General features: G+C 36.5%; 1 protein-coding gene across 5 annotated transcripts in view; it reads right to left on the reverse strand.

Moving 5' to 3' along the window:
• Nucleotides 1-15385, reverse strand: part of TENM2 (teneurin transmembrane protein 2) — a gene marked incomplete at its 5' end in the record, with an annotated part of 931826 nt that overhangs the window by 47764 nt on the left and 868677 nt on the right. For 4 of the 5 annotated variants that reach the window (XM_083351308.1, XM_083351307.1, XM_083351306.1 and 1 more), the window contains 4 exons: nt 2657-2832; nt 9005-9879; nt 10342-10496; nt 11726-11997. In XM_083351308.1, coding sequence (XP_083207434.1) covers nt 2657-2832; nt 9005-9879; nt 10342-10496; nt 11726-11997 — 1478 coding nt within the window. The remainder of the gene's footprint in view (nt 1-2656; nt 2833-9004; nt 9880-10341; nt 10497-11725; nt 11998-15385) is intronic. The other variant, XM_083351310.1, reaches the window with a different exon arrangement.

The following is a 15385-nucleotide window of genomic DNA, read 5'->3' on the forward strand; positions in this document are numbered from 1 at the left end:
TATTTTTTGTCATGTTTATGCAGTATATATTGGAGATGGTTACCCCTTGAGAGCTGTATGCAACGAAATCTCATTTTAATGTATGCTGATTAGCGTACATTTAAAATGACAATAAAGTTATTATTCTCTTCTATTTGATTCAGAACTAGACAAGGCGCACAGCATACACAACCAAGAATTTCACCTGTAAACTGAGCACACTGAGTGGACAATTGATATGATTTGTTTGTATTGATGCAGAGAGACAAAACTTGAAATAGGTGAAATATTTGAATTAACCAATGAAAAATGTCAATGGATATCTTTAACCGACTTCAGTTGTCTCTCCATATGGAAAAATTCTGATGATTGGTTTAGAAAATGTATATATAACTCTAGGTAGTGGTATATATAACTCTGGGTAGTGATATAGTTCAATTGTAAAAAAGGCATTATTTCAAAGATAATCCAAGAAATTTTAAACTGGAAGTAACAAGTTTCTATTTTGTATCATGTTACAAGTAGAACTAGAATAGGAATAGGACATAGAGAAAACAAGATGGTGCCTACAGACCAGGCAAGTAATCCCTGAGATCATGAATCTTTTGATAGCTGTTAAAATCAGGCTGGAGACTTTATGTTTTTCTAGAGTCACAGACAGAAATGTGACCTAAAGAAACACTGACATGGGTCAAGAAGCTTATTTGATTACAAAATACTAGAGATTTCTGCATTTGGAATGTTAAAGGTCAAAAATTGCCACAGATCTCTAATTATGAGAAAGAAAGTAATGAATAGTGTGTGACAATTGCATTAGAGCATACTTTCTCCATGCAAAGCTTTTTCAAATTTTGGCAACTTGTGCAAGCCTCATTCAAAATAACTTTAATGTACAGTAATTCTGATTTCATTTTAAGACCCCTATGTCCTAAATAATTTTTTGTCTGGGTACATAAAACGATAGGATTTTTGGAAGAAGAAAAAGACCATTTCTATCAAAAGATGTTTTGACTGATGATCAAATGATGATGTTATTGTTTATTCTCATGCCAATAATATTAAAAAATCTGTAATGAATTTCAGACACATTATCTACATTTAGTCTCCATAGAATTTTAAGTTGAATGCTGAAAAGGCATTTGTTGTTGAAAGGAAGATAATCTATATGAGATTTGATTTAGACAGGAAAGCAGTCAAGAGAAGCCAAGCATACAGGTGCAACACAAAAAGAGTCTATCATTTGTCATATAGTAGTAATATGTTGATTTGTCAAACAAGAAACGTCAGCCAGGGCACGCATGGAAATTTCACAAAGTAATTTAGCAATTGAAATGAACAGAACATATTTCCCATTTAGTTATACTGATCAACTCTCTGTCACCCAGTTCTTTTAGGATATCATCAGGATATTGATAAATTGTAATGAAAAAGTGGACTATTTCCTCAATGATCGGTCTTAGCTGGAATAATTTTTTCAGCAGATCTAACAAATAATAGGCAAGTAAATTATTAAGATTAAAGGTGAATAGAGGATAAAACTGCAATCTCCTCTTCAAAGAAATAAGACAGTTGAAACACTGGAAAAAACAGGATTCTGTATTTCAAACATTATAGAATATTATTTAGATGGAGATGCTAATAGAGCGCATGGATAATTGGCTTGAGTAACTCATATTGGCTTTAGTGATTGAAATGGAGTAAATGTCAATCATGTAATCAACAATAAAATTGGGTGTTGGCCTTATGTGGAAATACAGTAGATGCTTCAGCTGGAATGGACAGTGAAGTTTACATTTCTAGGACACACTTCGTCCCTTCCTCCTCTTTCAATTGGTGAAACTAGAACCTGACAATATGAAACATAAAATTGGCTCCATTGGTTTTGTAATCCTTTAATTACTGCCATGATTATTAAGTTATTTAGCATTTGAAATTGCCTAAAAATAAAACAATTAAAATGGTTTTTCCATAGAAGCTAGAGGTTAATCCCACTACTGTTACTGCTGCAATTAAATATCATGGATGGGATTGTAAGCTATTTCTCTGCTATTAAGATCAGAGGCCTTCAAAGATCACTTCCTGAGGAAGGGCCCCAAATGAACAATAATTTCTATGAATTTGATTTATCAATTTCTGAAAATGAGCATAGGAGAAACCTTATACCTTTGACATTGACAAAGTAAGTATAAAAAATATGTGCCTTAATTCTACAGCTGCAAAACTTGCTGTACATTAAACATATTAAAAATAAATAAAAATGGTTGCATTTACAGCCCTTGGAAAAAGTCCATGAGACTGACAGTTCTTCCTAGGAAAGAAATGATGTGAAATAGAACCATATTTTTGTTTGCTTGCTTGCTTTGCTTGTATTTGGCTTTAGTTGGCAAAGGAGTACAACTACATTTGTACTGAAACAGAACAGGTATTGCCATGCTCTTCTACAAAAGGTGGCAGGAATGAAGGGAAGTCTTCTGAACCAAGAAATAATGATGATCTTTGAATTAATATTAAATAAAAGTTAGAAATATCAAGCTTTTAAGCAGACCAAGGGTTACTTAAACATTTGCCCACTGGCTGTTGGGCAATTTCAGTATATTTCTCTTCTGCTGTTGGTTATATTTCTCTTATTGTTACTTATACAAACTGTGTAAAGTCTGTGGGAAGTGTATCTCTGTACCTTGAACAACTGTGTAGGATGCCTCCACAGAGGAGAGATTGGTAATTACTGTGACATCATCATCACGGTTGGAGTTTTCAATATCTATAGTAATAGACTTTTCCATTTCACGATGAAGGCTGGTTACTACACCGGTAGGGCGAGTTACATTGGTAAGGCGTCCTTCATGGTCATAACTAAAAAAAAAAGAAAAAAGAAGAAGAAGAAGAGAAATCTCATATAAATGGCTGAATCTGAGCTAAATCATACATGCACTACCTGGACTTTAAAACAAATATTAAACAGATAATGAAACAAATCTATTAATCAAAGACAAATAATTGGAATAAAATCTTTAGTATCAAAAAATTACACAATATTAAGAATACACTATTAAGTTCACAAACCAAAGAAAATTGGATGTATGATCAAAAAGATGATTTACTGGAGCTAGATATCTTTGGGAATTTCTTTTTTCCCCCAAATAATCATCCCTGGAAAATTATTATTGAACCCTTCTGATATATTTACAAAATGTAATCACATCTCCCATTCTTCCATTATTTGTTCTTTTTACATCTCAAAATAAATATAGCAATCTTCCCCATACCAGACATTCATTCCTTTCTTCTTTTAAACATAGGCCGTCAGTATTTCATACAGTATATCCATCTTGCAAATAGGTTCAATTATTTCACAAGCAATTCAACTAGGCAGGCAGAACCAAAACCATGCTGACAAAACATAGAGACTAAAATGGAAGATATGTAACTTGAGCTGGCCACGAACAAGGAGCATATATCGGAGGTGGTGACCCTTTGAAAGCTGTATGCAACAAAATTTCATTTTGAGGTATGCCGATTGGTGTATATTCAAAGTGACAATATAGTTGTTGTTGTTATTGTTGTTGTTGTTGTTGTTGTTGTTGTTATTATTATTATTATTATTATTATTATTATTATTATTATTATTATTATCCAAAGCTGCCTTTAGAATGCCCCTTTTTTTGCTGTCAATACCCTATAAATGGTGGAAGGGGAACACTCATCTGCCTAAGGGCCTTGGTCACTGATTCATCCAATGGCTCCAAAGGCCCTTTAAAGGATACAATATTAGAGCGCTAAATAATAACCAAAGGCTGCAATTCTATAGTCCCTGGTCTTTTTCCTCACTAGGATTTAGTGTTATATAGGAAATGTATGGAACCAATAAAGTGACTTGAGATATAAGCTCACATAACAATTTTTTGAAATGCAGAGGTAAATAATAGGGTGACTAAAACTGGTACCCCAAAATTCCAGATGACCACTAGACAGTAAAAGGCAACACAGAAAAACACAACTCTGCTAACATCTGTTGGTCATTGATATTTTTGTATTTCAGATCAAGTAGTTCTACTATATTTGCTATTTTTGCAAGAGAATGACCTTAAATACCAGCAATTCCTCTCTTGTCAGGAGAAATAAATAATTTTGATATTTCTTTTTCAATTTAGCAATTTTGGGGGTAGTATGTATGTATGTATGTATGTATAAAGCTTTGAAAAGAAGGAAGGAAAAGAGGGGAAATAGTGAAATATTAATGACATACTAATAATAGATAGTAGCAAATTATACAATTGTGTAAACTCCTTGAGATATGGGGATAGAGAATTGTCCAGACAGAAAAGGAAACAACAGACTGAATATCATATGGGAAGAGCAGATGACCTGAAAAAAAAATTCTTGCCATCAGCTGGGAAAAGTGTTCCCTGACTAGTTTGCAGCAGAAGCTGGACAATATGACTTAATTATCCAATGGATTGAGGCAGGAGGCAGCTGTAAAGCATTTATTGCGCACAGTAAGTATGATGGAGCAGGGATCTGATGAGTGCATGGGAGGAATCAGCAGCCACGAGACATGAGAGAGCTATTAAAATGCCATGATTAAGGTATATTCCTAAAGGAGGGAATCATATGGGATAGTCACAGTCAGTATATTATGTTTATTTCTAAAATATGTGACAATTATTGCTTCGGGTGTTTCTAATGCATATTATGCTTGTCTATGTTTTATTCGGAGACTTGCAATGTTTAGTAAAGATTCATGAGTTATGTCTACGCTAGTGGGATGAGCCAATAGTCATTTCAGAATGAAAAATTGCAGAGGACTTGGCAGAATTTCTGCAATAGGACTACATGGTTTGCTCCTGTTCCAAAGCAAAAAGGAAGGCTCTACGCCATTCTTTCCTGCATAATTTTACTCAACTACATTTAATTTTTTCAACATTTAATAATAATAATAATAATAATAATAATAATAATAATAATAATAATAATAATAATCAGATGCCATCCATTCTTCTCATTGGCACCTTATTCTTCAGGTTAACAATTTGTGTGTCTTTTAAAGGTAACGCACACACATACACCCACCCACACACCATTTACCAGTGTTCTGCATGAATCTGCTACCTAACTATTATTTTAATTGTAAATCTTGGCTGCTCATTTTAAAAAAAATCACTTTATTTACCTTTATTGAGGTTTTTTTTGTGCACTGCCCAGAGTCACTTTTGGTGAAATGGGTGGTTAGATAATTTTTTTAATAAATAAATAAATAAATAAAATTAAATAATCTCACAGCTGAGGAATTGAACATCTGTATGCCTAAACTAATAAAGCTAAAAAAATATCCAAATAAAAGCTAAACAAAGAAAACCATAATCTATGCATTCTTCTTTCTTCTCCTTTGTTGTTCAAAAACAGTATTTTGTGCTATATTGGATGAATGTCACAGATACATCATAAGCCAGTCTTGCAACCCAGGTATAATGGGAAGTTACCCATGTCACCCCTTTACTACTCTTGAAAGATATATTGCAACTTTATTAGTAAGAGCCATGGAAGCTATGCTCCTATTTAGTATTATTTTACAAACTGACCTGCAGATGGCACTGCTCAACTGCTCCAGTGACAAATTTCATCAAAGTAACAAAAATGAGAAGAGCCTTCGAAAATACTATTTTTTAATCATACCAGACATACGATTATTTATGCTCTCAAATTACATTTGTTTGGTATGAGAGTCATACATTAAAGAAAAGAACCAGGCAGCCATTAATAGTCAAAATGAAAGAAACGCTTCTTTTAGTTCATCAAACAGCATTCACAGAACATATTTGCAACAGCCATTTCTTCTGAAAAGTATAATTCTCATATCCTAGATCTGCCTACTTGAACCCACTTCTTGTACCAAGCAGTGCAAACATCATAACAACTTAGCTGTGCTAATACTAAAACAATGTTTCCCTCTTTAATCTAATAGCATTGCATTCAAGAGCAGCCACAAGGTTTACATAATCTCTTGCATTTTGCTTCGTAAAATGTGGTTCAAAAACCAAGTGTCCAGTAATGGGTGGGATCTGTGCTTATTGGCTGATGCCTCTGGCCCCTCATTCGGCTGTCATTCGGCTGCTGTCTAACTAAAGAGCTGGAGGTAACAGCATTGTGCCAGTTGTCAAATCAAGACTTTATTTCAGTCATTGACCAGCATAGCTGCCGATCAGGTATGGGTAGATAACTCAGCAATGGAGAAAGGTCCTTAGATGCATGTTCCTCAGGTAACTGTTATGTAAACAGACTGGTTTAGTCTCATGTAAAACAACTATAATTAAGATCAGAATTGTCAAACTAAGTCTATATAGTTCTCCTCTCACTTCTCTGTGAGAAGTGGCAGAAAACACTGCATTTTGGTGTTTAAATCATCACTTTTTGAAAGAAACTGGCCAAAAGTTAAAAAAAAGTTGGTTTATTAAAAAATCTTGGCTTATTGAAATTAGATAGATTTTGCTTTGGTTCAAATGTAATTAATTATAAGCTGATCTAATGATAAACTATGAACTATGGTGCTGGAGAAGACTCCTGCGAGTCCCTTGGACTGAAAGGCGATCAAACCGGTCAGTCCTAGAGGAGATCAACCCTGACTGCTATTTAGAAGGCCAGATCCTGAAGCTAAAACTCAAATACTTTGGCCACCTTATGAGAAGGAAGGACTCACTGGAGAAGAGCCAGTGGGAAAGATTGAGGGCAAGAGAAGAAGGAGACAACAGAGAATGAGGTGGCTGGATGAAGTCACTGAAGCAGTAGGCGTGAGCCTAAATGGACTCCAGAAGATGGTAGAGGACAGGAAGGTCTAGAGGAACATTGTCCATGGGGTCGCGATGGGTCAGACATGACTTCGCAACTAACAACCACAACAATGATAAACTAAGGATCTGAAGCTTCTAATCTTATTATGGCTGAACCCAAGGAGAAGAGGGAAGAAGAAACTGATAACCTTTCCCCCCCAAAAATTCAATATTTTAGCATTAGATTCAGACTGGAACATTGTGAAGAACCAAGTGTACAAATGCTCATGTGAAACAGTAAGCTCCTTGTGAGTAGATCTGATTTTCCATCAGAATGGACAATTTCCTAACCTGCAAATGTACTATAGTTTGTCTATAGCAAATCTGTTCTTAAAAGAATATTCCACTTTGGACAGTGGGTCTGAACTTTTAGCAATAGAGTTAAATAGAATCAGTGTAGCCTGATTCTTAGCACATAATGTTTGCAGTCTTTCTTACAAGTAGTTATTTTATTTTTGAGTGCAAGCTCTATGTGAAGGCTAAAAAACTAGCATAGATATGTATGTTAATATTTTATCCATTTCTATCTGTGAAATGATCTTTTTGCAAATTAGTGTTTTTCATCATCAATATTTGCAGAACGCCAATTAAAAATACCAGCTTTGCTTGCGTAGTTTTTTTTAAAACACACACTTTATCTTTAATCTATTGCAATTATATAGAAAAAACATTTTCTTTCTCATTTAATTCCTGAAGTAGGTGCAATTTTTGGACTCTCTAGAAATAGTATGTCAGATAGATTTTTTTAAAAATATATATTTTAGGATGTGATTTCCTCACTATTTGCAAAAAACAAGCAATCGGTAAATTTTATTAATGCTTTATCTGCTTTTATAGAACATCATCCCACAATCCTGACATTTGAAGGGCAACCTGAATTCCAAAAGTAACTAATATTGATAATCCCTGTGGGGAGGAAGATTACTGGGGTGTAGCCACAGTCTATTAGGCAGTATAAATAGGGCAAATAAATATCCTCTATCCTGACAGACAAGGTTAAGAAAGTTTTGTCCTACTAGTGCTGGACACCAACCAATAAATACTTTATGCATTTCAGTGCTCAAAATTACATCCACTTTTACCAAGCTCCATTTTCAGAATTACCTCAAAGTTGTTTTTCTCTGGGTTGCATAGTAAAGACTATGTGGCATCTTTTTTTTAAAAAAAATTGTTGTTATCCCACCTTTATTATTTTTATAAATAACTCAAGGCAGTAAACATACCCATACTTCTTCCTCATCCTAATTTCTCCACAGTAACAATCCTGAGAAGTGACTTGGGTTGACAAAGAGTGATTGGCTCAGGCTCACTCAGATGGCTTTCATTCCTAAGGCAGGACCAGAATTAATAGTCGTCTGCTTTATATTCTGATGCCTAACTATTACATCAAATTGGTCTATATGCATTATTTTTTATAAGACATATATTACTGCACTCTTAATATAAATAAAAATGCTATAAATGAAATATAATGGTATTATTTTTCCCCCCATGAGGGAACCAGAGGACTGGTTAATTCACTGCATGTTCTCTTACCAATGTTTTACCGTTCTTTGGCTCCTTCGTTGATTCTGTTGATTTTTATTTTTCCATAAAACAATTCAAGCTATATGAAAACAAACCCATAATAACACAATAAGAGTAAACAAGAGAATGCCTGCAAAAATGAGCGCTCTGGTTCCCTTTGGGGACCACTCAGACCTGCCTTATTTGAGCCATCCTGCATGGAAAGAAAAAAACCCACCTTACTACCTTATTCCTAATGAAGACATATAATTATTCAGATAGACAATTAATATGGACTATAAAGATATAGGTAAAGGTTCCCCCGCACATGCGTGCTAGTCATTTCCGACTCTAGGGGCCGGTGCTCATCTCCGTTTCAAAGCCAAAGAGCCAGCGCTTGTCCGAGGACGTCTCCGTGGTCATGTGGCCGGCATGACTAGACGCCAAAGGCACACGGAACACTGTTACCTTCCCACCGTAGTGGTCCCTATTTTTCTACTTGCATTTTTATGTGCTTTCGAACTGCTAGGTTGGCAGAAGGTGGGACGAGTAACAGGCGCTCACTCTGTTACGCGGCACTCGGGATTTGACCCGCCAAACTGCCGACCTTCTGATCGACAAGCTCAGCATCCTAACCCACTGAGCCACCGCGTCCCTCAATATGCACTATACATTTGTCTAAAAAACAGCCTTACTCATAAAAGGTTGTCCATCCCGTTTCATCACTTTTTGTTGCCAGGAGACCACTGCTTCCATGATATGTCATTAATCCAAGTTCCAAGGTCTGGGTTGACACTGCTTTGAGACCACCGTTGGTGCTGACAGCAAGAGTCACAATTTGATTGTCAGGCATTAAAAAATGGCGTGCAGCTCCATTTGTGTCCCGCCTAATTTTCAGAGAGTTGCCATTATTATCAACCAACTCAGTCACATCGTTATCAGCACTATAGGTGAAATTATATAGATATTCCCCTGTGACAAGACTGAGCGTATATTGATGGATACCATCAATGTTGAAGATGTACAGCTCCTGCTCTCTTGGCGAAGCAATTTCATATTGGTTGAAAGAGTTGAGGATTGGTTTATTTTTGCTGACTGCTCTGATGCGTATGTTTCCAAGGTCTGCTATATAAATTGTACCATCTGGTGCTACTGCTAAGGACGACGGGGTGTTTAAGATGGCATCAGTTGCATAAGCATCATCCCCAGCATAGCAATTACAGTTGACGTCATTTTTGCAGTCACAGTCTGAAGCTGCCCCAGCCAGGAGACAAATCTCGCCATTCGTGGTGACCTGACGAAGCCGGTTAATTTTTTTCTCATCTGTTTCACTGATGTAAAGAATGCCAGCATGTGAGATGGCAATGGCACTGGCTGACTCCAAAGCAGAATGAATGGCCAGTTTACTAAGAGAGTAGTCTATCCCAGGAACCTGACAGTGCATTGGACGACCAGCAATAATGCTAACCTGATGGTTCTCAGTGATTCGCAAAATGACATTATTCTCCAAAACATACAGTGAGTTATCCATTGGATTGACAGCGAGATCAGTTGGCCATTCCAGTCGCACCTATAGAATAAGCAACACATTACAATTGCTTTCAAAACTTTTGATGAACAAAGGTTTGTGAGGAACAGCAAATAATTGGCCAGTTTTAACGGAGTTAGTCAAGAATCAAAGCTGTATGCAGTTGTCTTAGACAATATTATTTTCAGCATTCATTAAACCTACATGCAGTCAGCTCTCTGGATGCTTATGTAAAAGATTAATTGCCCCCTTTCCAGTTAAAGGATAACCAAAGCTAATTAAACCACATTAATGTATCACAGTTCTATTTTTCTGTTGTACATATATAGAAGCTTCTGCAAAGAAGGCTTGGCTTTTTTGTACTGCTAATTATGTTAAATATTATATGTTGTATAATCAGCAATAACTTTTTTCCCCAACAGGCTAAAACTTCTGGTGTATCTTGGAGATAACCACAAGACATTTATTCATCTGTTTTATTATCAGAAACAAATAACATTCTACCTGGGTGACATCCATGCTGGAATCACAGCTCAGTGGCCGAACAGCAGTTAGGTCGTTAGAGCCTAGCAGAGTTGATATGATACCATTCTGATCAACTTTCCTGATCATTGTTGCATCAACAAAGTACATAAGGCCATATTTATCCACTGCAATACCTGCCAACATGAAACATAAAGAAAAATAAGATTTTTGCTGAAATATTTCTGAAGAACTTACAGTAGATTATACTGTATACATCATCATCTATCATCTATCATTATATATCAACCATTCCCCTGAGAATTTATCCTTTTGATGATTTGTTCTTTCAGTTTTGGCCAATTAAAAGAGTATTAAAGTCGATTATATAAACATTTTTATTTTAATATCTATCAATGTATTTCCATTCTAATCCTAATTCAATATGAATTCTTTTCTTTTTCCTTGTATTTAAAAAAGGTTATTTATTCTTCTTTTTTCACAGTACAAACTACTTTCAAATAAAACATAATTGGAATAAAGCTTTCATATTAAGTTCAGAAAATTCCACGGTCTGTGCCATTTGCTACCATGCCACCCTAAGCTTCTTCAGATTTCTTTTTGCCATTCTTCCCTATATGAAAGGGATATTCCAAGCAAACAGTAATGTTACCTAGAATCTGAGACTTTTTATCTTCCTCAGTGTTCAACAAGCTCCCTATGCCACCCAATTTTATCTATTGCTTTGATCTGTTTTTTCTTTATTAAAAATAATTACATGGAAAGAGGACATTCTGCAAAGAAAAACACACATTTCCAGCATTACTTTTATTTCCAAGAATGCTTCTACACTTTGGTAAGTCCTATGGGTAGTGTTAAAAAATAAACATGGTAGGTGTGTGCAGCTCAGCATTTTGTTTGCAAATATGGTTACCTGTCTGAGGTTGGAGAAAGATAAAGAAGAGGGGTAGGAAGTGACAGAGAGTACGGGAATCAACTTTTGCTAAGTTTGCTTTTGGGTAAATGATTGTTTTGTGAGAGCATCCAAAATACACTTTTGAAACTAGTGATTTGCTCAATGATCCAAAAAGATTCTTGGCCTACAACAGCCAAGGTAATCACTTATATGTTTGGAACTAGGAACAAAATTTAGTTTGAACAATTAAGGAAAGCTTACCATAACGGTACTTTCAATATAAGTTAAAATTATTTATTCATTCAATTTGGAAGCTAGAATTTATACATGGCCATTAGGTAGCAATTTATTTTATTTAGTATTTCTTTACAGTTCTTCTAGTGTTTTCATTAATTCCAAAGGTCTGAATAGCCAGAATCTTAAACTGCAATCCTAGGGCCAATGTTTTATTTTTGGATTATGCTACCCAAATCAGCCATTTGCTACACAACAGCAGGTGGTGCCCCTTACCTCGAGGGCTCATTAATGTTGCATCTATTGCTTTCCCTCCATCACCACATCTGGCCTCATCAAAAGGCAGGCACTGCTCTCCTGTCCCTGCAACCACTTCTGAATTACCAGCCAGGTCTTTTGCACCAGTAAGGCTCTTGACTTTATAAATACGGCGACTGTTGGTATCCGAAACATAAAGAGAGCCTGAAACAGGATCCACAGCTAGATAATATTTGTGGGCAGGATTGTTACTTGAGGAGAAAGAGAGAGAGAGAGAGAGAGAATGATAGCTTCAGAAAGTCTGGTATACAAAGAGATAATTGAGCAGACATATATTAATCCGTTTCAGCCCAGAAACATGAATTTGCCATCCTTCTGTCTAAAAGAAACCCCATAGATACCCTGCCCTCGTACAACATGCCTAACCTAGTTTCCATTTCTGGATTCACACAATACACCAACCCAATTAACTAGCTTCACACAACATGCAAAGCCTTACAAGAGCTAACCCAGTTAAGCAAGCTTGGCATGCTGTGTCAAAGCATCTGCTAGCTCTCTACTTGTACTGGTTTCATAGCATACCATGAGGTTTGGCAGCCCCAATTCCCACTTCCTTTTAGTTTGGCTAGAACAGGTAGAGTTAGGTTTGGGTGTGAGAAAACCACTGCTCTAAACTGGCATGACAGCCTGAAGAAATTTCCTCTTTACAGCCTCTCCAATTGCAGGACTGTGATTGTGCAAATCTGAGGGACAATAATGCCATTCTTTACCTATCACTTTGAATTCCTTGGATGAGGGGCAGATGGAAAAGTGGTAAATAAATAAACTTGGCAGGGGCTTTTACATAACCCCCCTAGCTTTATTTTACTTTGGCGAATGTTGGTGGCATTTGTTTTTTTTTATCTCAAATTATTTCTGTAGTCCTGTTTACACCAACATGAGGCTGAGTACACCAATATCAGAGTAATATGAACTCAGTGAAATTTACTTCTGAGGTAATTTTGGAGTGTAAATGTTAGATTCAGTTCTTAACAGCTTAGCTCACTAGGAAGTTCCTGTCAATTACAAGACAAATCAACCTTGGTTTTTAATCAATCTTTCTTTGAACATTACATCATTCTATTTCCCCCACATGTCCAAAACTAGAATAGACTGATTTACATCTCACTAACAAGGGCAATGGAAACATATATGATTCTCATGAATTTCCATTTATGGATTTCCTTTTTTCCATCCATGAGAATCCATTTATTATACAAAGCATAAACATTTTGTTTTGGAACAGTGCTTTGAGAAATAATGTAACCACAAATGCAAAATATATGAGACCCGAATTTTAAATTGCTTTTGACAGGCGGCATATTTAGTTTAAAAATATATATATATAAAATACAGCATCTGTGCTGGCTTATAAAATCTTTATCCCATCTTCCTGCATTGCCAAATAATAGAGAATATTCCAAACTGCTCTAATGCTCTATAAAAGGTAGGTAAGCTCATAACTTTTAATTACACACATCCTTCCCTCTTAATAAAAAGAGCTTTTTTAGAAAGAGTTTTTATAGTGTGTTGGGCAGCCTGGGATGATTAGAAATATAACACCTACATTTAGTATTCCAAAATAGTAACCAATGTCATAAGATTAGTTACTTTCAAGGTTAAAGCTGAAGTAGGGCAAAAATGTCTTTGTTATTAAAATAAAATCAAGGTGTTCTAAACAGGTTCTCTCTTCGAAGGTTTCCTGTTCAAAGCCTAAGCTTTGAAGTGCTTCACATTTCCCTTTGAGAAAAGGAGCAACATGCATTCAAAGTGTGTGGGAATGGCTTTGCTATTATTACTGATTGCCCAGAAAACAATATAAAAATGCATAGTGAAATAATTTCCGCTGTGTTTTATCTTAGTTACTGCTTGTTTGAAACAAAGCAGCTCAAAGTTATGGCTTAGGAAAATTGCTAAAATCAGCTGCATATTCATATTTGGCTGACAGCCTTTGATGGTGTCTCCAGAGAGATATAGCACAGGTAGTCCTTGACCTATGATCATTTGTTCAGCAACCATTTGAAGTTACAATAACAAAGAACAAATGATTAATCCTTGGAGTTCTGGCCATCCTAGGACTCTTCCCCCCCAACTGGCATGTGACCACAATTTGGGTGTTTGGCAACTGGTTTGCACTTATGACTGGTTGCAACGCCCCATGATCACATGATCACCTTTTGCAACTTTTGTTATCCTGCAGGGAAGATACCAAGTCGCTGGGGTTAACTTTCCCTACCTGCATAATATTCCATAGCCCCTTTGATTTCATGCTGTGCCAACAACTCACACACCCCCATGCACCCCTTCTGCACACTTCCTGAACTGTGCCATGCCTTTTGCACTTCTCCTCATACCAACCTGTACCACATTTCTTGCACAGTACCCCTTTATCAACCGATGTCATGCCTGTCATGAACCTCATTGCATTCTTGCATCCCCTCATGCCCCTCCCTGACCCTCACGATGCCTCTGATGCACACCTTTGCACCCACTTACACTCTCTCTATCTCCTGCATCCTTTGCCTTCACCCAGTAGCAGCCATTGACCTGTCTGTTGGCTTGAGACTTGCAACTTCCTGCTGGCTTCCTCATGGACTTTGGTTGTGGGAAGCCAGTAGGATGCTGCTTCACCTGATAACCATGGGATTCAGTTAACAATGGCAATCAGCATTGTAGGGATTGCCCTTGTTAAGGGAAGTGGTTATGTTTTATGATCGCATTGCTTAGCAGGGGAAATCTTAGTTCCAATTGCTGTTATAAGTCGAGGACTACCTGTATTTGAGAAGGTATGTTAGCACATGGACAATCTCTGCTCATTCCTGTCATGATAATGCGTGTTCTTGTAGATATTTGAATGTTGCCTGCCTTGCAGGTAGGGCCTACAAGTAAATGTGTAACTGCCACAGCCAGTTGCATGTGTCTAGGCTTGCGGCTTACACTCCTACTTGCTCTTCAGTCAGTTCATTTGGGTGGGTCTTGCCTACAGCCTTCAAGATAGAAGCTTTAGTCCAGCATCATAAGTAGTTTTTTCCCCATTACAACAGAAATGAGCTTGGTATATGTTTATCAATACTTCCCACTTTATAATTATTTCAAGGTAGGTAATTTGAACTTATGATCTGGAGAACCTTGGTTTAGATTGTATCTCTGCCATAGTGTCATTCAATGTGTATAAAGAGCAGGGGGCTCATTAAAAGAGTAAGAATGCCTCTGTGTTGAATAAGAAATGCATAGAACAGCCCTAGCTACTTTTTGGGAGGTTCAGTGGATGATTTAGTGATCTTACAATGGTTCACAAAGCACAAGGTATCTATTCAGTAAGTAAAATGTATGTAAAATAGACAATTTAATATCAAATGCTTTGGTTTTCTTTCCATGTATTCCTTATATCTCATAATATTGGGATCAACTTCAGCACTGGTACTGCAATTCCCAAGATTCAAGGAGGTAAAGCATTATGGGGTTCTTGGTCCTCTCTGAGCTTAGTTGTTTTCTTGCAGCAGCAGCAGCAGCAGCAGCTGCTGCTCGGTAACATCATAAACCTCTGCAAAAAAACAACCAACCTCAGAGAGCACCAAGGACCCCTCATTTCAACTCTGATCTGCAAATATTCTTTTTTTATAGGCACAGCATTACTGC

This window comes from Vipera ursinii (genome assembly GCF_947247035.1).
Source record: "Vipera ursinii genome assembly, chromosome: 2".
Lineage (NCBI taxonomy): Eukaryota > Metazoa > Chordata > Lepidosauria > Squamata > Viperidae > Vipera > Vipera ursinii.